The sequence below is a fragment of the Papaver somniferum genome, chromosome 9 (genome assembly GCF_003573695.1).
Source record: "Papaver somniferum cultivar HN1 chromosome 9, ASM357369v1, whole genome shotgun sequence".
NCBI classification, from domain to species: domain Eukaryota; kingdom Viridiplantae; phylum Streptophyta; class Magnoliopsida; order Ranunculales; family Papaveraceae; genus Papaver; species Papaver somniferum.
In genome coordinates this window covers 50,552,918-50,577,220 of record NC_039366.1, presented here as the reverse complement: position 1 = coordinate 50,577,220, position 24,303 = coordinate 50,552,918, and the positions used below count along the sequence as shown (strand labels likewise).

General features: G+C 36.0%; 2 protein-coding genes across 2 annotated transcripts; both read right to left on the bottom strand.

Annotated features, from left to right (window-relative positions):
- Positions 1 to 10,656: 10,656 nt before the first annotated feature.
- On the bottom strand, positions 10,657 to 12,216 carry LOC113311929 (ubiquitin-like protein 5). The gene is made up of 3 exons (XM_026560712.1): positions 12,169 to 12,216; positions 11,739 to 11,999; positions 10,657 to 10,971 (listed from the first exon to the last, which is right to left on the bottom strand). The coding sequence occupies exons 1-2, from the start codon at positions 12,214 to 12,216 to the stop codon at positions 11,739 to 11,741; spliced, it is 309 nt and encodes a 102-aa protein (XP_026416497.1). The 3' UTR covers positions 10,657 to 10,971.
- A 5,024-nt stretch (positions 12,217 to 17,240) lies between these two features.
- LOC113314032 lies at positions 17,241 to 19,938 on the bottom strand. Its single transcript, XM_026562808.1, has 3 exons — positions 19,599 to 19,938; positions 18,885 to 19,281; positions 17,241 to 17,937 (listed from the first exon to the last, which is right to left on the bottom strand). Exons 1-3 carry the CDS (start codon positions 19,741 to 19,743, stop codon positions 17,658 to 17,660), a joined length of 822 nt encoding a protein of 273 aa, XP_026418593.1. The 5' UTR covers positions 19,744 to 19,938; the 3' UTR covers positions 17,241 to 17,657.
- Positions 19,939 to 24,303: the final 4,365 nt, after the last annotated feature.

Sequence of the window (24,303 nt, the reverse complement as noted above, 5' to 3'; positions counted from 1 at the left end):
TCTTGGCTTGTAAATCTTCGAGTCGAGACTTCCCAATTTTGATCACCGAGTTTCTTGAATGTAGAAGATTGTTGTTCATTAGTGAAGAAAATTGCTCGTTCGTGAAGTCTTCTTTTGTGTTAGTCTTCTAATAGTAGTGTTCTCGAGACTTCATGCTTCTTTAAATACTTTGAGGACCTATGTCTTGGATTGTTAGCTTCTCGGAGATGATTTGCAGAAGTAGTTGATGTAGTCTCATCAACAAAGTGCCAAGATATGAATACCTTATCATACGTGAACAAAAATCGTATTTGTGAGAAGGAAATCCAATTTTTTAGGAGATGATTAAGTTGATTTGGTTTAATCAAATGTGGGCATCCACTAAACATCAAAAATTGATACAACTCCCTTTTGGATGACCATCATGTTGAATTAAATTGTCTCACTAAAACCTTGCCAATAAAACCCAAATGGGACAAAATCTGGACGAAGGAAAAAGACCACAATATCAACATTTTGAAAGAAAATTAAACGTTAATGAGATGTTGCCTCGTTAAAACCTTGTCAAGAAAACCACATGGAAAAAATCCTGAAACGAAGGAAAAAGAGTACAACATTTGACGTAAATATGGATGCTAACTCAACTATATGAGTATTATAGAAAATAAGCATCAAAATAATATCTCTAGTCTATCTCAAAGACGAGTTTAAGCTAGCATAATTCCAGCTGCAGATTTTAGAAAGAAAGAAAACGGAATCTATGCTGCTAAAGCATGTATTTTGGTGTTTTTAAGGACTCCTCAAGAGACCTATAACGTTGAAATCATCAACTAATTAATCCGGATTTTTGGTTGTGTACCAAATTTCTAAAAACACATAAAGGATTGTTAAACCTTATGTAAGCAAATAAGGTGGCTTCCTGAATTAAATTTGAATCCTCAAAAGATTAGAAATTCTATATGTTCTTCGACCACATTTCTTGTGTCAATCCAATAGGAGTCCTTAAAAACACCAAAAGCCACGCTTTAGCAGCATAAATTTTAGTTTATTTTCCTAAATCTGCAGTTAGAATTATGCTAGCTTAAACTCGTCTTTGATATAGACTAGAGTTATGATTTTGATGTTTATTTTTTTTGTAATACTCATACAGTTGAGTTAGCATCCATAAATCACCTAAAGTTGTACTCTTTTTCCTTCGTTTCAGGTTTTGTCCCATGTGGTTTTGCTGACAAGGTTTTAATGAGGCAACATCTCGCAGACGATGAATTTTTATTCAAAATGTTGATATTGTGCTCTTTTTCCTTTGTCCAATTTTTTTTCCCAATTGGGTTTTTACGGGAAAGGTTTTAGTGAGGCAAATAAATTCAACATGGTGGTCATCCAAGGGGAATTGTATCAATTTTGGTTATTCGGTGGATTCCCACCATTAACTAGGTCATTTTGTTAGACCACATCAACATAACCATCTCCTATGAATTTGGATAACATTCTGATCCATATAAGGTATGATCACAAATTTTATTCACTTATGGTACTGTAACTACATATTGACACCTTGTTGAAGAAACTACATCTGCAAATCATCTCCAAAGATAGCAAACCAAGACAAAAGTTTTGAATGCATTTTTAGAGAAGCTTGAAGATTCGAGTATACTACTATTAGAAGACTAACACAAAAGAAGACTTCAACAACTATCCGACATCTTCATGAAAGCACAATACTCTTCTGCATTCAAGAAATTCTTTCTTCAAAATTGGAAAGTCCTGACTCAAAGATTTGCACGCCGAGATTTGACTGAAGTATTTATCAGGGGGAGCGCCATCATCAAATTAAGGTGCATTCACTGGACTTTGTCGAGTTGTACTCTTTTTTCTTCGTCAAGGTTTTGTCCCACTGGGTTTTCCTTGTAAAGGTTTTAACGAGGCAACATTTCGTGTCCAACACTATTTCGAGTCTTTATATGCTTATGCAATTTCAGGTTTTTCTCTTTTGAGTTTTTTCTTGGTATGTGTGTAAATAGCTTAGACACAATGTCATCAGGGGGTGTTATAAACCATTATTTATTTACGAAGACGCCCATGTGTCTAGCATTATGGTTTCTTCTATCTCTATAAATAGAGACATAAACCATTGTAATTCTCTTTTTTTTTTTTGTAAATAAGGCATTGCATTGAAAGACTAGGACTCTGAAAGAGTCATGGTTACAGAAGAAGTAGAGCCATCTAATATGGGGTTTATGAGGCTCCCAATATTAGATTTATCTACTAAGAGTTGTTTTTTACTACAAATAGGTGGGATCTTTTCCAATTCAAAACAGTTTGTTATATTTTTAGCAAATTTGGCTATACTATCAACCACTTGATTTCCTGCTCTTGGCACAAAGACAAAACCCAAAAATTTGTTGCAAAAGTTAGCTAGTCTGTGAGCTTCTTGCATATAAGCTTTAGCTCTCCAGGAAACGTCTGCATTCTGACCATTAATGTAATTAAAAAGACTTTCAAAATCACCCTCAATACTGAAGTTCTTTATCTGCTTCTCGTTGGCCCAAACTGATGTTTTCCATACTCCTATAGCTTCTGCTTCTTGTGGGTTGAGACCTGCTGCAAGTCCTGCCTTCCCTCCTTCACAGTTTCCTGATTCATTTCTCAGAATAAAAGCATAAGTAGAAGATAAAGATTCAGAAATCCAAGTAGCATCAACATTAAATTTTAGGCTTCCCATACTAGGTGATTTCCATGTAAAGCTGATTTTCTTTTTCTGTGTGTGTCTCAAGTACTTGCCTTTTTTTGTGGACCAAAACTCAACATATCTAAGTATTTCTAAGTTTAAAACAGAGATGTCTTTACTTTTAGCTTCAAAGATTCTATCACATCTCTCCTTCCAGATGAACCACATTTTTGTGAGTAAAGTTTCCAAGGGGATGTCTTTCATAGGGTTTTCCAACCAAGTTTTACAAAGATCTAAAATTGTATTAGACTGATCTAAGTTCAAAGAAACAGGATTAGGGGCAGAATTCCAAATATAAGTAGCATAGGGACAGTGAAAGAGGAGGTGTTCCGTGGTTTCAATATCATTATTACACATAGTACACAGAGGATAAATATCTTTAACTTTACCATAGAGTTTAGCATTCGTGGGCAGGGCATCCTGAAGGCATTTTCATAGAAAGAGTTTTATTCTCTCAGAGACATTAAGACTCCAAAGAGATTTCCAGAAGGATTCAGGAAGAGATAGGCTAGTAATATCCACACCATTTTCGTTTAACTTTTCATACATTGACTTAACTGTAAAATCTCCTGATTTAGTTAGAGTCCATCTTAATTGGTCTTTCCTAAGGGTATGAGAAGAGTCTCCAAAGAGATGTATTTTCTTAATTTCATTAGCAATGTTACCAGGGAATACAGAACAGAGAAGAGTATCATTCCAAGTAGCAGTTTCAGTGTTAATCAGGTCAGAAACTTTAACAAGATAATTATTACTGGAATTTTTGAGATGCAGTTTAGTGTGGTTAAAACCAGGAGTCCAGTTATCTCCCAAATATTGATATATTGGCCATTACCTACTTCCCAAATACTGTTTTTATGCACAAAGTCTAGACCTTGCTTTATGCATTTCCATGTCCAAGAACTTCTAGAGTTAACTTTAGTCATAAAGGGTGATTTATTCCTAAAGTATTTTGGTCCTAGAGTTTTTACCCATAAGGCATTAGGTTCTTTTAGTAACCTCCAAGCTACTTTTGCTATCATTGCTAGATTAAATTTTCTTGCATCTCTAAAGCCAAGCCCTCCTTTAAGGATGGGTTTGCATAGATTTGGCCAAGCTTTAGGGTAAAGGACTTTTCCTCCAGCCTCTTTTCCCCACCAAAAATCTCTCTGTAAAGCATTCATTTTATTAGTTATTGATTTTGGCAGAACAAAACAACCCATTAAGTAAGTTGGTATACTTGAGAGCACTGCTCTATTAAGGACAGATCTACAAGGTTGTACAAGAACAAGATTTTTCCATCCTCTGGATTTAGATTCCATTCTTTCTAAAATAGGGGTGAAATTTTTTATTTTAGATTTCTCCATAAACAGAGGAGCTCCTAAGTAGGGGTCTTTAAGATTGATAGTTTTATTTTTAGGAGCTTGGATATAATCCTTTGATGTTTAGGCTCAACTTTCTTACTAAAGAAAACTCCTGATTTTTCAAAGTTGATAACTTGACCTGAGACTTTACTAAAAATTGCTATTGTATCTGAAATATTTCTACATTCCACTAGGTCTTCTTTGACAAAGAGGAGACAATCATCAGCAAAAAAACAAGTGAGATATAGGCTCACTTTTAGGATTTATTTTGACTCCATGAAGTACTTTATTCTGTTCCTGTTTAAGTAGGAGTCTAGAAAAAATTTCCATGCAAATAATAAAGAGACAAGGGGATAATGGGTCACCCTGTCTTAATCCTCTAGAAGGTTTAAAAAAATCTCCAGGGCAACCATTTAAGAGCACATCAATAGAAGAAGTTGAAATACATTGTTCTATTAATTTACACACCTCATCATTGAAACCAAAAGTTTTAAAGCATTTAGAAGGAAACTCCAGTTAACCCTATCAAAAACTTTAGACATATCAATTTTGATACCTAGACCTCCAGTTTTAACTTTTTTCTTTTTGAAAGAGTGAATGATCTCATGAGCAACAATGATATTGTCTGAGATTTTTCTAGAGGATAGAAGGGCAGATTGAAAAGAGGATATAATTTTTTCTAGAGTTGGTTTGATTCTATTTGCCAATAATTTGGCTATGACTTTATAAATAGTATTACATAGTCATATAGGTCTGAACTGACTAGGTTTTTTAGAATTTTTAATTTTAGGGATCAGAAAGAGATGAGTTATATTTAAGTCAGGGTTCATTGTTTTTCGTTAAATAAGTTTTGGATAGTTTCCGTAACTTGGGTACCTACCAGATGCCAGTTATGGATGAAGAAGCTAACAGGGAAGCCATCAGGGCCTGGGGATTTATTAGGTTTCATATTTCTAAGGACCCACAAGATTTCCTCATTAGAAGGAATAGCTAGAATTCTATCATTATCGGAAGAAGAGACTGAAGCATTAATATCATCAAAAATTGGGTTTGAAATCTCTACTTCAGTTGAAGGTTCACAAAATATAAATTGAAAATGAGAAGTTAGAATACTGTGAATTTGCTTCCTATCCTTAAAAATTTGATTTTGATCATTAGTGATACATTGTATAGTATTCCATTTCCTCCTTTTTAAGGTTATTGTGTGGAAGTATTTGGTATTTCTTTCCCCTAAATTGATTATGTTATCCCTTGATTGTTGTTTAGCCATTGCCTCTTGGGTGTCATACAGGATTTCTAATTCTTTTAACTTATCATTAATTTTATTTTGTTGATGAAGTGTGACTCTCTGGGATTGTAGTCTTTCAATATCTTTAAGGAGTTTATTTATTTTTTTGAAAGGTAGGCCAAATATGTTTTTCTTCCAGTCAATAAGATTTGTTCCCAATTGTTTTAGATTATGAACAAGACTAGTTGATGCATCTAACTCAGTATATTCACTCCAAGAACCTTGAATTACCTAAAGGCAAGATAAGTCTTTTAACCATGTATCATAAAATATAAAGACCCGTTCAGATTTTGAGAAATTAGAGTCTAAAGTAAGAAGAATAGGGCAATGATCAGAACCTACTGCTACTAAATTTGAAAGGGAAGCATTTGGGAATTGGTTATGCCATTCTGCATTGATCACTGCTCTATCTAGCCTTTCCTTAATATTTTGGTTTCCTTCCCTATGATTATCCTAAGTGTAGTCATTACCTGTATAACCTAAATCATATAAGCCTGGTCTTTCTAGAATATTTGCATAGTATTCACTATTTATTTTATTGAAAGGTACACCACCTAATTTTTCAGCTTGAGTAAATATCATGTTAAAATCTCCTATAACTATCCATGGCATTGTTCTTTGAGTAACTTGTTTGCTAATTTCTTCTAAGAAATCCCAAGCTATATTCCTATTAGTTGGATAAGGACTACCATAAAAACAGGTTAGGATCCATTTTTGATTCTCCAAGGAAGAATTGAAAATAATGTTTATCATATTAATGTTCCACTATACTATTTCAAAGTGAAATCCATCTACCCAAGCTACAACTAGACCTCCTGCAGTTCCTATGGGGTCAACAATATGGTAATTTGGGTAGGAAGATACTAATTTTTTAAATAAAGGCCTTTGATTTTTTGTTTCAGAAAGAAAAAGGATTTCTGGTTTTTCTTTATGAAGCCAATTGGTTAGATGGTTTTGAGTTAAGGGGTTTCTACAACCTTGTACATTCCAGGCAAGGACTTTCATGATGCAAGGCAAAGGGGACCAAGGATATCAATAATCAGAGCAAGAAGTTCAAAACAAGCAAAACAAACCAATTAAGGATGCATAGAAGTCACATTTAGAACTAGCAAAGACAAAGAAACAATTGATTTAAAAGTCAGGGCAAAGCAAGAAGATCAGTAAAATAGTGTAAGTATTGTTTAATGAAATTTTAAAAGAGAAGTACATGTGTCTCTTCCGTCTGCATTGGAGGGACTAGCTCTGGGAAGGGATTGGTTGATAAGTACTTGTGCTTGCTTTATGGTCAACAATGTTTGATCTGTATTGATTAATTGTAAAAGATTTTCCTTCTTGAGAGGGAAATGAACAAAGTTGTTCAGAAGATGAGGAGGAGATAAATTCAGAGACTGAGACTTTGAAGGCGGATTTAGGTTGAGTTACAGGAGTTTGAAAAGATGATGCAATGCAAAAATTATGATCAATGCGAGAAGAAGAGCCAATCGAAGAGCTCACAGGCAGAGAAGGGGAAATTAGAGATTCCAAAGTATCCCTCCCCAAAATTGGAGAAGAGAAGGAAAGTCTTCTATTTTCCCCCAACAAACTGTCACTGTTAGAACTAGAGGACGAGTTCGAAGATTGAACCGGAATAGCAGTATCCTGTTTGGAACCCGCCTCAAGAATAGTAATAGCAGTTGATTCCGATTCAGCCAAAACTCGAAACGTTTCTGAGTTAGCGGACCGAAACGAATCATCGTCAGAAGACGGCAACAAAATGTAGTTTTCTGGCAAGTTAAACGGGAAAGTTCGTTTACCTAGAACAGAGAAAGACGCAGACTCAGTAATTCTCCATTGATGAATAGAATTTCTCCCCTCTTTCTCTCCACTTTGTGTCTCCTTTCTCTATACACAACAGTTACATGGATTTTGGCACCCTCACAATAATCTGACTCTACGGTGACAATTTTACAAGAACACTACGATACATGTCAATAATTTATACAAATAGGGAGTACAGGTTTGCCCGTATGGGCTGTAAGTGGTTATTCCATGGTTATGGTGATGCTGTTTTTTTATCACACTTGGGTTGCCTTAGTCGGAGTCCTGATTAAATTGAGGACGCTTATACATAATGGGTCGGGATCGTGTAATAAAGGGATTTGACAAACATTTTTAACAAATCCCGTAGACCATTGGATCCGGTAAATCTCACGGTTTAGATTTTTGCTGAGGTGGCGCCTAACTGCCTCACATTTCTTTCTAATCTGCTCATTTTAAGCCGAGCCAGCATAAATTTTTTGAAAATTAATACATATTCCTAAATTTTCTCTAACCCACGATTCATTAGATCTTGCTTCAGAAGAACAAAACCAAAACAGAGTTATGAGTTATAATTGATATGATGATATGCACGGGATAAATAAACTTAATCACCAAAAAAAATTTAGTCGAAAAGGCACAATCTTCTGATCGATTCTCTAATGAGAAAGAACTCATGGATTAATGTAATTGGCTATAGGCGTGTATTGTGTTTTGACCGGGTAAATAAGGGGAAGGTTGGGACGCCTGGTTGGAGGATTACGGTAGTAAACTATGAACCTTCTGGGGGAAAAGAAAAAAATTGCACATTCTCGTTACCATTGTATCGATGAGTCAATCAAAAAATTTACAAATAGAATTCTCTCTCAAATACAAAAATAAAAAGAGTTTAATTTTAATTCGGACACAAAATTTTAATTCTAAAACACTCATCATCGTGTACGAAACCAGAGTATCAATCTTCTGAATCTGCAAAACACACAAATTAACATAAGTTGCAATATAATTCAATGTCTTTCAAAAATTAAATGTTTTTGAGAATTTAACACTCTCCATGTATAATAAAAAAGCGAAAAAAAAAAAAAAAGAAGACGATCTTCTTTTTTACACATTATAGTTTAGTTATTAGAGAAAATATAGGAATATATATTAATTTATATATTTAAAATTTTATTTGGGCTCGGCTTAAAATGAGCCGAATAGAAGAATGTTAGGTAGGCGCCACATCAGCAAAAATCTAAACCGTGAGATTTATTTAATCCAGTGGCCTATGAGATTTGTTAAAAATGTTTGTCAAATTCCTTTGTTACATGATCCTGACCCATACATAATTACAATTTCGGCCGATTAGAAAAACTAACAACAATAATGAAACCAGAAAAGTTGATCTACAACCAGGAATAAGTCGAGGATAACCCAAGTAGTAACCGCGGAAAGAAGAGAACATCAAACCTCGAAGCTTGAAAGACGATAACAGAATTATATACATCAGCATGAAAAAAACGATACACGCGACAACCTAAGAAATAATATTGTGGTGCCGTGTTATTCCTTTATTGATTCTGGTATTTAGCCCGACTAACCATTTCGAAGATTTTTAGAGCATCTGAACTGAATGCAGTTAAGGTCATGGGTGCGGGCAACTAGCACGACAGGGGTATTTATGGTATTCAACTGAGCAATTTTCTTTTTTTGAAGCAGAAATTACGTTGAAGCAGAAAAATGGTTAAAACTTCGGACATTGATCTCATTGACGTGCCGTGCAGGATCCATCCGTGCGGTGGTCCCCAGTAGCAGCCACGTCGTGATGCTTCCCGACAGACATCCAGCTGACAAATCAACTGCCACGTATATACCACGTCGTCTTTGCTGCTTAGGGCAGGGAGGAAAACGCTCATCAGTTTCCCCGAAAAGAGTATTACGGTTAGTGTGCATCTCTTCTATTGTTTGGTTGTTCAAACCTCCGATTTGTTTTCTAGTTCCCTTTAATCGTAGGTTTAGGGAGATTAAGTGTGATTACTGATTTCATGATCCCACTGGTTGACAAACATTAATACTAGTAGGGCTCAAGCTTTTAACACCTAACTTTTAGAAAAATAAATATAAACAAGGATACACTGCTACAAAGCGAGAGAAATGATGCATGGTACAACAGCCGGGACTGGCGCCAGGATGGTAAAACTTTGTTTTTACGTTGTAAAAGTTTTACCTTGAGCCCAATAGGTCAAAAAACAAGACAAGGGCAAATGTTAGAAACGACCACGCAACTTGATTCTAATGAACTTCAGACTAAAAAGTGGTTCTGAAGTTGTTCTTAACCTCTGGTTTTAGACCACCAGGGACAAATCCCAAGAGTGAAATTTGAAATTTTGTGGTTGTAGCTAGTAAGTATTAACTAAGCAGAAACATCTACTAGAACATATAATGAACTTCAAGACTTTTGTTTCTTTACAGTCAGTCATGCAGCAAGCACATGCACAGTTTCTACTCCAACAAATTATGAGAGATGGGGATGTGACAAGACCAGAAGAATAACTAGTAGTAAACCATAGCAGCATTAACAGGAAAGAGCAATAAAAACACACTCAAAAGCGTACCACTTTTATATGCAAATAACAATGAAAAGAAAACCCTGTATCAGAATAATGAAAAGAAACCATAGTAACTATAAGAATGAATATCCTACTAATCTCGTCGAAGCAATGAATGATGGGAAGTTTCGTAGTTCCTTCTGATAATTTTTACCAGGGTGACTAAAGATTTATTTATTTTGCAAGGAAAATGGAGATTAATTTGAATAGAAATAATAGCAAACTGACCAATTGGCGGAAAAAATAAAAACAATATCATTTCTTTAGATTTTTTGATCTTCTTATCTTTAGAGTACTAGTTCAGGCTGCATTAGAGACATTGGGGGACACAATAGAGGATTGGCCAGAGCCTACTTTTGAGCATGACTGCACAACAACTATAGTTACGCTGAGACCCTAGAATACTAAGACAGCCCAACAGTACGTGTTCCAGGAACATTTTTTTTCCCTTCCTAAATCCCACTTCTCACTGGAAGGTCCACCGAAACCCTTAATATGGTGCCCTATGTCACTAGCCAGGGCAACCACAAATGGCAAGAACTTAAAAACATGTTACTTTTATCTTTTTCTTTTCTCTTGGTTGGGTTCCTTTGCTAATAATCTGTTTGTTGACTAATCAGTGTACTTCCACAAAACAATTTCCATGTCCTCGTATAAAATTCTTCACTAAGTTAAAAAGACGCTCATTTTGTGGCTCAAAAAGCCTCTCATCTTAACTAATCAACTGCTATATTCCCGAAAAAGAAAGGAGACTCCAAAAACTAGGCCCAAGTCAATCGCTTAAACACATTTCCTAAAAGTCAGTGTTTAATTCAACTAACTACACAATGCTATCATGCCGGATAAGTCAGTGTTTAATTCAACTAACTACACAATGCTATCATGCCGGATCTGCATACTACATAAATACTTGAAAATAGAAACAAAACAGAGTAACAGACAGTAAGTTGCTGATATATAACAAGAATTTCAAGATGACTGCCGTTTGCGTAGTGTACTTAGTTGAATAACATTGACTAAAAACAAACAAACAAGCCAAACAAGTATAACAGGTACTAATATGCCCAAAGCCCCACACTACAGTAGATAGTATCAAACATTAGCATTAATGTTTGAAAAAGTTTTACAGAGATTTATTTCCACTCCAGATATCATTAATGTATGCAGAACAGAACTTGCATACCTACATCAACCAAAGAAGAAAACCTCTTCTATTTAGCACAGATTCCCAGCTGTCCCACAGGAATCCTGAAAATACAACACAGATAATGTGCTAGGTCAAATTGCCGCACAATCAGGGTAATGCGTTAAAATTTCTTCTGTGCATTTCCCTTGTTATTTTTTATCTTGTTATGATAAAAGAGGCCTAGAATGCTATCCAGTTATGTTAATGTAAAAATTAACTGCATTCTTATACTTCTGATGTTCTGGTTAGGGTATTCTTAACCCTCACATATTTTAGAAAAGGCTATAATAAAATATACGAATGCAAAGTGCAGGCTGGGACGATGCTAGACGAAATAAACCCTTTAAACAATAATTAGGTTAATTCTAATATGACAAACACTCCAATTAGGTTCCAACCAGCCTAACAATTTTTATCCAATGCCAGATTATATAATTTAAAACCACCTCTCTTAGGAAATTGATAACCAAAACTTCTTAAATACATAGGAATCCCTCCCTTAAATAAGCAACATCTCTTAGGCTACCAAGAGATATCTAAATCAGCAGAAGTTATGTTAGATAACCACAACATTCGCGATTAAGAGATAAAAAACAAGCTCAAAACATTAGCTAAACGTAATAGATCCACATCCTTTCTTCATACTAAATCTTTTAGAAACAGATATTTTCTTGATTTGTGCCTTTTGAGCGTAATATTCTACGTTGCTATCATCATACATAAACAAGAATCCAAATTTGGTTTCTTAAACATAAGTGATTAAACTGGAATCGAAAAACATGAAATCAACCGCAAAAAAAAACTAAAAACAGAGAAAGTAATTAAATACCTAGTTATAGTAGAGTTCGAGACCCATTCCATCATGAATTTCATAATCTGCGAGAGTAATATGATCCTTGTATACATTATACCACTTTTGAATTCGAATCTTATCTGCCCTTGTTCCAGTTTGTGCAGCAACCAATTTCTTCAAATCACCAATTGTATCATCTTCGTTACACTTCACTCTTACCTTCTTCCCCAATCGATCATTCAATACTACCTCAATCTTCTTGGCTTTCGAATTTCGACCAAATAAAAACCCTAGCCCCTAAATTCTGAGCCTCGACGATATACTTCACCGCCAAGAGGAAGAGAGCAGATATTTATAGGTCTAGCCGACAGTATCGACACGTCTCTAGAGTCTAGAGTATTCCTTGCCTCGGATGGGCCTTGGCCAGCTTATTTAGTGGATGGGCTTATTGGGCCGAACACATCACAGGAGGGGGTGCTGGAAACAACCGCAGTGATTGACGGATTGGCTCCATTCCAGTAGCGTTCGATCTCTGATCAGGTTAACGAAATGACTTCAGAATAATTATAAGGTGCTGAAGATGATCAAGAGGCTGAATGTGAAAATGTTCCCGGAGTACAAAGACATGAAAGATATAATGAGTGTACCACAAAACCAACTTTAGATAGATCCTGGTAAGCTGGTTAGGATCTTCCAAAACCATAATTTGATTAATGCATGTGAAGTGAATCCTTAAGCAACATCTGGAATATGATACAACGCCCATTGTTTTTTTAGCCTGCAGGGGATAGAACACGAACATTACAGGCGCACAAAATATTCTCCTGGTAGTACTAGAGCCGGCAAACAAGCCCAAAACTCGCGGGTTCACCAGGCCCGGCCCGTTAAAACCCGAACCCGGATCAGCTGGTTTCTAAACAAGTCGGGTTTGGGTTAGGAAAATGCATGCCCGTGAAAAAACGGTTAAACCCGACCCGTCCCGTGTATCCGCGGGCAAAACCCGTAAACTCGGAATTCCTATGCTAATGACGCGTGGCCCTTCCCATCTATATGTGTCTCCTAGGTATAAAAAGAAAAAACCGTAACTAAATCTAATCTTTTCTTTCTCCGCAGCGGCAGTTGCAGTTCAGTTGTCGTCTCATCTTTTTCATCTTCTTCTTCTTGTTCGAGAATTAAAATTAACAACAACAACAATGGTTAGAGACTAGCAACAAGTAAGTAAATTAGTTGATTTTGATGTTTGTATGTCACTTTGTTGTTTTTTTGTTCATTTTAATCGTGTATCATTCATGTATGGTTTGGGGTTTGACCGTTTGATGTTTAAATGTTTGTTATCTAGTGTTTTCATAAGTGGGTTTTACTTAGTTTGGTAGTTAATGTTGTATATTTGTAGATCTGTGTTCTTTTGAATCTTTTAAGATAATTGGGGTTATCTGATTTTGATCAGAAATTGAGAATCATGAGATACAACTTGGGTTATTGTATGTTTGTTCAGAATCAAGCTGATTCTGGTTTTGGTTCTTATTTGGATAACTTGATGTGAACTCTTTAATCTTTAGTTAGAATTATTAAGGGTTTATGACTTAACTTTATATGAAATCTGAGACCATTGAATTCTTAGTTTTTTTTTTAGTGATTGAGTTAAGAAGAAATTAAGATATTGGCATAGAATGAAGAAATTAAAATATTTGTGTTGATATTCTGTATTGGCATAGAATGAAGTAATTGATTCAAGACTTTTGGTTACGAACTTACGATGCTTCTTTCATTCAGTTGTATAATATTTTCTATTCACTTTTTGTTATGAATTATAGGTTATGTAAGTGAGCGCAAGTCGAATTATTCTCGGCTTATTGCAACCAGACTGAACCAGTGGAGGGCCGCTTAAGTATAAACCAAGTTAACCAACAAAGAACTGGGATAAGTGAAGCTTTTCCTTAACGTAAGAATGTTTCCCTTCTTTTGATAGGCAGCCATCTAATGTGTTTGGCTTCTTTTGAATCTATCGTGTTTTTTACATCTTGATTCATTGAAGATGAAATCAGAGTTAGCCTGGTTGTGTAGAATTTAAATTGAGCTGAAATGATCTTAAGAACTTAAGACAGCAGGTGTTGTTGACCTGTTGTTGTGAAGATGAAAGTTGAAAGTTTTTCAAATGTTACATTTTAACTGATTTCAAATGTTCTGACTTGCTTTCTTTAATTGAGATATAAGAGGTGAGGGGTTTGTGAAAGTAAATGCTTGTTCTTATGATCACCAATCACCATTAGGCATAATGCATGTAACTTATTGTAGTCTGCTTCTTTTATTTCCTACAAGTAAGTAAAGTAATGTACTGATTTTTGAGTCTTTGAGTCTTTGACCTATTCTTTGTGGCTCCATATTCTAGGATGTCAAGTGTACAATTACAAGAACAAGATCATATTAATGATGTTATGAGTAGCGACGATGATGATGTTGAGATGGTAGATTCTGTGAATGTCTCTGCAGATGTTGGTTGTGCTTGTGCACCTAAACCTGTTTCAACTGAAAAGAAATCTAGACTTAGATCTGATGTTTGGGATTTTTGTAATCTCGTAAAAAATAAAGATGGAAAAAAGTATGGAGTGTGTAAGGCTTGTAATGCATCATATAAATATGATAGTCAAAAAGGTGGAACCTCGTCTATGAGAAGGCATGTCTGCCCTGAGCGTCAGTCTAAAGACATAGGGCAGATGATCTTATCTGCAAAGAATGGCCAGCTGTCTTCTCGCGTACGCAAAGTTGATCAGATGAAATTTCGGGATCTCGTGTCAGCATTACTCATTGCAAGAAATGTCCAATTTTCGTTGGTGGAGTGGAAAGAATTTAGGGACATATGTGCTTATCTAAGTGTTGATGATGCTAAACCAATATCAAGGAACACTGGGAAAGCTGATGTTGTCAAAAAACATAAAACACGAAAAGAAGGTATTCGAAACATATTGAAACTTGCTCCAGGTACGATCCAGAATTTGTTGTTTTATACTTTTATGTATAAGTTACTGAGTAATTGATTATGATAATATTTGCTGATGTGTATGACTTATTCTTACAGGTAGGATGTGTCTAACATCAGACATGTGGACTTCTGTTACGCCTACAGGGTATATAACCTTAACTGTGCACTTTCTTGATCAAAATTGGGAGTTCAAGAAGTATCTTCTGAATTTTTGTGAACTTCCACCACCTCATACAGGTGAAGCACTTGAGTCTTGAGATCTTTTATTTTATGTGCATGTGATATTTATATTTTACTTGAGTCTTGTGATCTTCCACCACCTCATACAGGTGAATTACTTTATTGGGAGTTTAAATTTTACCTTTCCAGGTGAAAACCTTTCTGCAAAGCTATTTGCAATGATAGAAGATTGGGGAATTGAAGACAAAGTATCCAACATCACCTTGGATAATGCAGCAAATAACGGAGCTTGTGCTAAAATTATGCAGAGTAGACTTGTTGCAAAGAAGATCTTGTTTAACAAGGGACAATACTTTCATGTTCGTTGTTGTGCTCACATCTTATCTCTTATTGTTAAAGATGGACTTGTGAAGATTGATCCATTTGTACTCAAGATAAGAAAGTCGGTGAAGTCCCAAGTAAGAAAACAAAAATTCTTGGACATTGTTGATGCTTTAGGAATGTCTGGAATAGGAAGGGGTATTCGCCAAGACGTTAAAACTAGGTGGGTTTCCGCTTTTCTTTTGTTATACAATTAGAGAATTGTATTAATGTTTGTAATATACTCACTGAATGTTGTTTTATACAGGTGGAATTCAACCTATCTCATGTTAGACAGTTGTCTTGCGTATAGAGCTGTTTTCTCTCATTTGAAGGAGGTGGATTCAAACTATAAACACTGTCCAACGGATGAAGAATGGGAGCAAATTGAAGTTGTCACAAAGTTTCTCAAGACGTTTTATGATCTCACAACATTATTTTCTGGTAGTAAGTATCCTACTTCCAATCTATATTTTGAAGGAGTCTGTCAAGTTCAGGTGTTACTAAAAAAAGAAAGCACAAATGAAATTGAATTTATTGGAGACATGGTAAAATAGATGCAACAAAAATTTGACAGTTATTGGAAAAACTTGAGTCTTATATTGGCTATGTCACTTGTGTTAGATCCTAGATGTAAACTGCAATATCTAATCTTTGCTTACTCCAAGTTGTATCCTGATGTAAGAGAACTAGAAAGTAAAGTTGAAGCTGTGCGTGAAAATATGAAAAAACTTTATAACGAGTATTACACCTTTTCAAGAGCTTCTGGAACTGGAACTCAGAATGTGGTTATTCAAACTGGTGGAATTCTGCCCATCAAGGAAGTGAGTGGTTCCAGGTAATTTTAAAGCTTATTTATGGAGTACATGTGGTCTTGTATTGTTTGGTGTTTTAACCAAGTGTGTTTGTGAATATGTGATGTTCTTCCTTGTACTCATTTCTAACTTCTTGCTTGTTTCATGCAGGAATATGCTGCAGCACAGGAAAATGGTGGTGATCTGCAATCTGACTTGTCAGAGTTAGATCTATATCTTAGTGAGAAACATGGATGTCAACGAAATGTCCCATTCGACATCCTAATGTACTGGAAAGGCACGGAACAACGATTTCCAGTACTTTCAAGAATGGCAGGGGATATCTTGTCAATTCATATTTCAACCGTCGCTTCAGAATCTGCATTTAGCATTAGTGGTAGGGTAATTAATCGATTTCGTAGTTCTTTATTACTTGAAAATGCTGAGGCGGTGATAACAACTCGTGATTGGGACCATGGAGTTGGTAAGTGTGCCTAAGCGGCGCCGCGTTAGTCAGTAATATTTCATTTAGTTGAATGTCTAAATTTCAGATATAACTTTGATCGTTTTTAATCCATGTAGGAAAAGAAGATTGGGATGAGGACAATGTGATTATTGGAGAAGATGTATTAGGATTTGAACTTGGTGCAGTGGAGGATGGAGCTGTGGAGGATGGCGAAGTAAGTTCTTATGCGTCTAATTAGTATGCGTACTTCTTCAATATAAAGCAGGGTAAATATGCAAATTTCATGTTTTTGACTTGAATCTTTTCTTTTGTTTGATTTGTTTTTGCTTGAAGTGACAGATTCACATTGAATAGTTGGAGCAACTCAAAGATAGACATGGAAAATGAGAAATTGAGAATGTTTTTTTGGACAGAAAGTTATCACAGTCTCTCAAATTTGTATAGAAAATAGATTGGAGATGTTTTTTTTTTGGACAATTATCACTTTTTTTGATTGACCACAATATATGTTTTGTGCATGAAGTGGTTATTAATATCTTTATTGTTGGAAAGTCACGAAGTACAAACAATGGTATTACTACAATCTTGAAGGGTGTTTTTCTTTGTTGAAGATATCATGAACTAATGATTAGTGTACTACTGTACTGTGTTCCTTTTAAAGTACAGAACTACAAAACTAATGTGGTTAAGTTACTTAGGTATTTCAATTTTCTTGATCTTAAATTTTGGTGCGACAATTCTGTTGAAGTGTTGATAAGTTGATTGAATTGAATCTAAATATCAAATGAATTAGAGATTATTGTTAGGTTGCAGAGAAGGAGCTTTAGATGGCCTGAATATGACCGGAAATAGACCAGATATCGGAGGAAACTCTGTCAAATTGGTTTCTGGTGAGTTGACTCAGTCACTCAGTTGAGTAACCAGAAACAGGCTAAGTAACCCGCGAACCCGCAAGCTTAACCCGTTACGGGCGCAGGTTGAAGAATTGACCACCCGTTAAGAAAACTGACCCGCGGGTTTTAACCCGTATTAACCCGAACCCGTGTAACCCGTAACGGGTAAGCCCCGACTCGCCCGTTTGCCAGCTCTAAACCTTTTCCCTATATATATACAAGCATCATCTAATAGTACAATTTTACATCATGTGCCCTGGAATAATCTTTCTTTCTTGTGCTTCAGCTACTAGTTAGGAGCTTCATCATGAAGTTGAAATGGATATCTGGAGACGTTCTTGGTTGGGGCCAGTTGGCTTTTTCGGGTAAATTAATGCATCTGAAACCCTGGTTTTGGTACAACCTTGTGGCTGCCGGATTCTTTTTATCCACATGTAATGCAATAGCACGGCAGCCCCAGCTCCTGGCTTGAGCCTCTGCCTTCATGACCAGCCTCTTAGCGATCCCTTTGCGCCTATCACTTTCTCGAACAGCAACATTCGATATATAAGCAATTCCAGTCCTGAGATGCAGAGATTTAGTTTCTGTTCAAGCATAACATGTTATAATCTCTAGTATTAAGTTACTGAACAATGTGTAATCAGCTCTGTGCTTGGGGGTTTCTTTTCAGAAAAAAGTAACCCAGACTCTTCCTTTCTAGTGGTGTGACAGCTGTACCTACCAATACAGCTACTGGCTGGCCATCTGGGCCTAGAACAGTGGATTGTGTAGTCGGCGAGTCACCACTCGGAGTTGTTCTCGCAGGTCGAGTTCGAGCTGGAGAATTCACTCGACCTGGAGGAGTATCCTAGTCAATTCTTACTTTTACAATTCCGTCTGGAAATGCCAATAGAAATCATGCTCACAGGCATAGCAGTCCTAAGTGAGATATGTTAGAAGAACAGAATTCTCTGAGATCGTCGTTGTCACCTAAACTTTACCATCTTACAGAGCAAACAATCTCTTGATGCTATTCCGGGTCAGGTTTATAGTCATTTAACTTTTAAGCAGTTAGTTCACGATTTCTATTTCCCCATCCCATTTAAGCAGAATAGCAGATAATCAACCAATTCTACTACAAGCTACTACTTTCATAACAAATAAAACTCTGGTCCTGACAAAGTATGCCCCTGTACTCCACTTTCTTCCTAGAATTTGATCAAACCATTTGCTCCATTCAATTGCTTAAGTACCCAATAGAAAGTCTTTAGGCTAGTTGCCACCCAAAATGTGATTGACAAACTGGAAAGCAATAGTGATACATTAAATCTTATAATGAGATTTTAGAGAATTTTTCATATTGATCAAAGGAACTAGGTGCTAAAATTATTCTTAGGTATATATTGATCAAATGGGTTGAAACTCAAATCAATATCACCCTAAAACCAATCTTGAGAAACACCTATACTTGCACAAGTGAAGCCTCTATATATATGCCAATCAGAAACTTAACAACAAAAAGGAACTCACCTTCTTTGCCGAAGCGGCCCTTTTCTGGGAAGAAAATCAGCCACAGTGTCGACAGTCAAAATCCCTGCAACATAACCCCTATTGAAGCTGAATTTTCCTTCGAAGCTTCCAACTCTAAAATCTTCGCTTCCGAATAAAAATCTATCATCAGCAGGGCCACCAACAACACCAACCAAACGTGTCCGCTTACAGCCATTTGGAACTGAGAATCCTGATAACAATCCTACTACTCGATCAAACCTTAACGCCAAATTTAAAGGAAATGTATAATCAGGAAAAAATGAACTACAGTGTGTCTCAGCTACTTCCCAGCAGTCTTCTATTCTTGCCTCCCTGACGACAATGTCAGGGATTACTGATGGAAACAATTCAACTGTTTGACTAGCCCTGCAAATTCCTACATACCCAAATAAAACCAAAATTAAGAAGAAAAAAAAAGGTTTAACAAATTATGCAATTTAGAACTGTATTTAACCTAGTATTGGACCATTTTAATGATAGAACAGTTCCACACAGGCAAAGAGTGCCTACTGAGCCACTTCGCTCTTGTGCGGTAACAAACTTAATACGAATTAGATCACATCAGCTACAAAAATAAGCCAAAATTCTATCTAAAAAGCAAAAACATATAGGGTTTGACTAATTTCTCCCTAATATAAATATGAGCAATGGGAAACTAGAATTGTGGAAAACAGAATTCGAATGTATTTATACCTGATTTGTTGAAACTGCAGAGAGCAGAAGTAGATCGAGAGAATTCAACGGTATTACGGAAAGATTTGGATGATGAGAGTGAGAATTTCAAGAGGTGATTGTTGTTGGTTGTGGTTGCAGAAAGACCTAACTGTACACTTGCCATTCTTTTCTTTTCTTTTCTTCTGGTGATGTTTTTCTTCGCAGATTCAAAGCGAGAGAAGAGAGAGAGAATTCAATTCTCTCCCCCTATTTGCTGAACCACCAAAGAATCTGAATGTTTCAAGGTTGAGACTTTTTTCTTGTCCGTCTATAGTTAGCTGTTCGTTGTCCGTTTATGAGGCCAAATTAACTAATCTCCTTTGGGAGTTGATTAGTGCTTCCTCTACTGTTACTTCTACCCGTTTGAAAGTTTGAATGCCTTACAAAATTTTTTTTTTATCTTTTTAAGTTAAAGCTGCCTGACAGCTCCTGCCGATTTAAAAATGAATTTTTGGACGATCAATGGTAAGAATCCACTCCAATTCAAGGAGCTTGGATGTAGTCTTGGAATCAAGTCCATGGTATTAAAAAAAAAAGAACATATTATCATTTTTTTTGTTTTTTTTGGTATACTTGCTATCATGAATTTAAACGACAATGAATTTAAACCTAATATTTTGATGGTATGTTTTTCTTATAAGATTCCATATTCTTATCAAAAATTCGAAATATAGAGCACCACCATTCACCCCTTTGAAAATCAGTCGTCAAAATTAACAATGGGAACTAAGATCAGTAGATGGTGAGGTTTGGTACCTTGGATCATACTCATTTTTTAAAGGAATGTAGAGTCTTATAAGAGGAACATATCGTTGAGATATTAGATTTAAATTCATTGGTGTTTGAGTTTTGTGGAGAAATTTGCGCAAATCATGTATGATATAGTGTGCATATAAGAGTGTCCATGAATCCTCCCTCAAAAAAAAAAATGTAAAACGTGTCGGCACAACACAACACAACTCATAAAGTCATGTCTTTCGCTTGTTGAATGTCGTGTTATGTTGTTCAGAGACTAAGGTGTATCGTGTTGTGCCGTGATAGAGAGCGTGTTTTGTTATGATGTGTTCGAAAAATAAACGTTTTTTTTTGGTCAATCAACAAATCGATTTATTCATATCAAAATCATGATTACATGATCGCTTAAAAAAATAACAAAAACATCACAATACAAGATAATCAAAATCTTAATACAAATAAAGATACCAATTACAAGTAAATCGCGAAGAGAAAGAGCCATAAACCGCGACGATATCCAATTTCTGTATATGTAGTAGGAAGAATGATGTTATTATGCGGAACCGATTTCGACCATCTAATCTGATTTTCTTCTTCTTCAACAAGAGATGCTCCTAAAACAAAGGAGTAATTTTCCCATAATCTTGTAGATCCAAACGTACCTGGATGCACTAAATCCCTTTGATTGAATATGGATGCAAAGCAATACCATGTTGAATCAACGATGTTCTTGAATCTAGATTAGCAAGTCACGAACCAACGATCAAGGTTTGAATAAATCGTTCTCAAAGCGAAGAGAAAATCGTCCCAAATGGCGAAAAAGATTCGCTCCAAATAACGAAGAAATATGTCGAATGACATTAAAAAAAATAAGTTTTATTCAAAAACCATCTACTAAAACTCAAAAGAAAAGAAATCTTTCTCAGATCTGGCCCAAAAAGGATAACATCGTTGTATAGTAGATGATAACATCATTGCAATATCGCTAGTGCAGAACCGTACATGATATTTCAGCCTCACACGACTCCTCGACGTCCTTAACTAAATCTAAAGGTTGTTGTTTGTTTTTATACCATATATTGGGAAGTACTTAGCTTTTAATTTTAATGCTAGTAATAGACTTGTTAGAGCACTGCTCGGTCAAACTCGCATGCGTTGCTATCTCAAGCATGTTTGTCAATGTTAGTGATCAAAACTATAAGTCTTGATTTCTAGTCTCTTATAGCTAAATCTTAGACTAGGATAGTAAGTGTAGTTGAGCTCAAGGAGTTCATGGAGATTCATCATACAAGTATAAGGACTACTCAAGGAACCGGTGGAACTTCTCGACAAAAAGGTATGTGGAGACTTGAACTTATCTGTCACTCAAAAGTCTATCTATTCTATCTCCTACTCTTTGAGACAAAAGTCGTATGCTATATATATAGACTAGATCATACACATTTGGAATTTCGAGCCGCGTATACCTAGCCTATCTATATCTCGAAATATGTGTTGGTAAGTTTTTGGCTTCGACCAAGTTTATCTTTACCCAGTGACGAAAGTCATGAATGTTTCAATCGCTTTGAAAATTGCTTTGACGAGAAATAGTGTAACAACTATATAACGTACTCTAAGAATGTTTCAATGATTGGAATGAGAGTTTAGATTACATAACCAATATATTCCTTGAACCGAAGTTCTCGAACTTTGTTGATCAAGAGAACCGGAAGGATAGAAAGTGCCAAGTCTGCGAACTGCCGAAGTTCTCAAACCCGAGAATTTCTGCTGGAGTTGACAAACTACTTGCGTGAGCCAAGTCCGCGAACCGGCGAAGTTCTCAAACCTGAGAATTTCTGCTGGAGTTTGTAAACTCTGTCCGGTGTCTTAAGTCCGCGAACCTAGTCCGCGAACTTGAGAAAGTTATATATCTAAAGATGATCTCTGAACTTAATCTTAAAAGACTAAGGAATGCTTTTGCAAACCGTGGCTATTAAAGTTCATGAACCGGTTCTTGTGAATCAAATCATCTTTGCTTCAATTGTGTCTTGTGTAGTTACATAAGATTTTCTTGCAATTGAACAACTCTCTTAACTAGTTCACTTGAGTCATTTGAACTAGTTATGGTGAAGAAGAACATGGTTGGTATGAAATGCTCTTATGGTTAACCTTTTTGGTAAACTATTGTTGAACCAAAAATGTACACGTTTGGGTGTGGTTAACAAACCTAGAAGCGTACAATCATTTGTGTATGACAAACTAAGTTTTCGATCTAACAGTGGATATTGATTGTTTTGTAACTGAGGCAAAACCATGATTTGAAAGACTATATAAGGGGACATCTAGCAACTCTGCAAAACTAATCCCCACACCTTACATGTGCTACTAGTTTGCGTGCTAGAGTCGGTTCTCCTTTAACCTTTGGTTTTCTTCTTCTAAAACCAGGTTAACGACTTGAAGACTTCATTGGGATTGTGAAGCCAGACTGATACTACTTTTATCGTAGTTGTGTGATCTGATCTTGCATCTTCTATCGTAATAGTACATTCATATTGATTGGATAGAGATTGTTTGATTTCTCCGATAGGCAAGATATAAAAAGTAATCACAAACACCTTCGTCTCATTGTTTGCGATTCCACGACATCTTGTTTCGCTACCATACGATTAAGATTGTTGTGAGGTGATTGATTAATCTAGGTTGTTCTTCGGGAATATAAGACCATATTATCAATTGGTCCTGTTCACCTTGATTATTATCAAAAGACGGAACAAAAACTTTAGGGTTTTTCTGTGGGAAACAGATTTGTCTGTGTGAGACAAATTTGTTTATTGTTAAAGCTTGCGATTTTGGGTCGTAACAACTCTTAGTTGTAGGTGAGATCATCTAAGGGAATCAAGTACGCAGTATCCTGCTGTGATCAGAGGCGTAGGGAGTAAAATTGTACCTTGGATCAGTGGGAGACTGATTGGGGTTCAACTATAGTCCAGTCCGAAGTTAGCTTGGAGTAGGATAGTGTCTGTAGCGGCTTAATACAGTGTGTATTCAATCTGGACTAGGTCCCGGGGTTTTTCTGCATTTGAGGTTTCCTTGTTAACAAAATTTCTGGTGTTTGTGTTATTTCAGTTTCCGCATTATATTGTTTATCTTTATAATTGAAATAATACAGGTTGTGTGTGTAGATCATCAATTGGTATAATCCAATGTTTGGTTGTTTGATTGTCATTGATTGATCCTTGAACATTGGTCTTTGGTACCGTCCAAGTTATTCCTTGTGTTTGATTAGAACTCGCTGATTTTTATTAGCTTGAGTAAATCAAAACAAGAGAGAGATATTAACTCCTTGAGATACTTTTACCTAGATTGAGTCTGACTGTCTAGTTGATTCTCTAGAAAGTATTTCGGAGTTAGTCCATACAGATTGCTAAGCTAAATATTGGGTGGTATTGTTAGACCCCCGCTTTTTCAATTGGTATCAGATCAAGCAAACACGTTCAAAACCTTACAAGTCTGTGTTTGTAGCGATCTGACTTTATGGACAGAGGTGCTATCTCAATTAACGTACCACCAGCCTTCGATGGCTCTAATTACCTATGGTGGAAAATTGTTATGCGAGCTTTTCTCCAAGCACGTGATTTTCAATCATGGGTATATGTTGTTCATAGCTATACTGCTCCCGTTGTGGCAGTTGGAGATGAAAGCGTTCCCAAACCTATTGGTGAATATACTCCTGCTGAAATAAATGCTGCAAAGCAAAATTCCGACGGTTTGAATGCTATTATACATGCTATTACCCCAAATCTTCAGCACCATGTGTCTAATTGCACTCGGTCTAAAGATGCTTGGGATATCTTAGAAACCGTATTTGAAGGTAACTCCAGTGAAAAGGGAGCTAGGCTTCAAAACCTTAATTTCGATTGGGAGAACCTTCATATGGCAGATGAAGATACATTTGATGAGTTAAATCACA

Excerpts from the sequence above, each read along its gene's own strand:
- LOC113311929 (XM_026560712.1), bottom strand. The coding sequence starts at position 12,216 with ATGGAGCCAATCCGTCAATCACTGCGGTTGTTTCCAGCACCCCCTCCT. Across the intron at positions 12,000-12,168 it reads TGTTTCCAGCACCCCCTCCT|GGGCTAGGGTTTTTATTTGG; the intron begins GTGATGTGTTCG and ends CTCAGAATTTAG.
- LOC113314032 (XM_026562808.1), bottom strand. The coding sequence starts at position 19,743 with ATGGCAAGTGTACAGTTAGGTCTTTCTGCAACCACAACCAACAACAAT. Across the intron at positions 19,282-19,598 it reads CTGCAGTTTCAACAAATCAG|GAATTTGCAGGGCTAGTCAA; the intron begins GTATAAATACAT and ends TTGGGTATGTAG. Across the intron at positions 17,938-18,884 it reads GGGCCGCTTCGGCAAAGAAG|GACTGGAATTGCTTATATAT; the intron begins GTGAGTTCCTTT and ends TCTGCATCTCAG.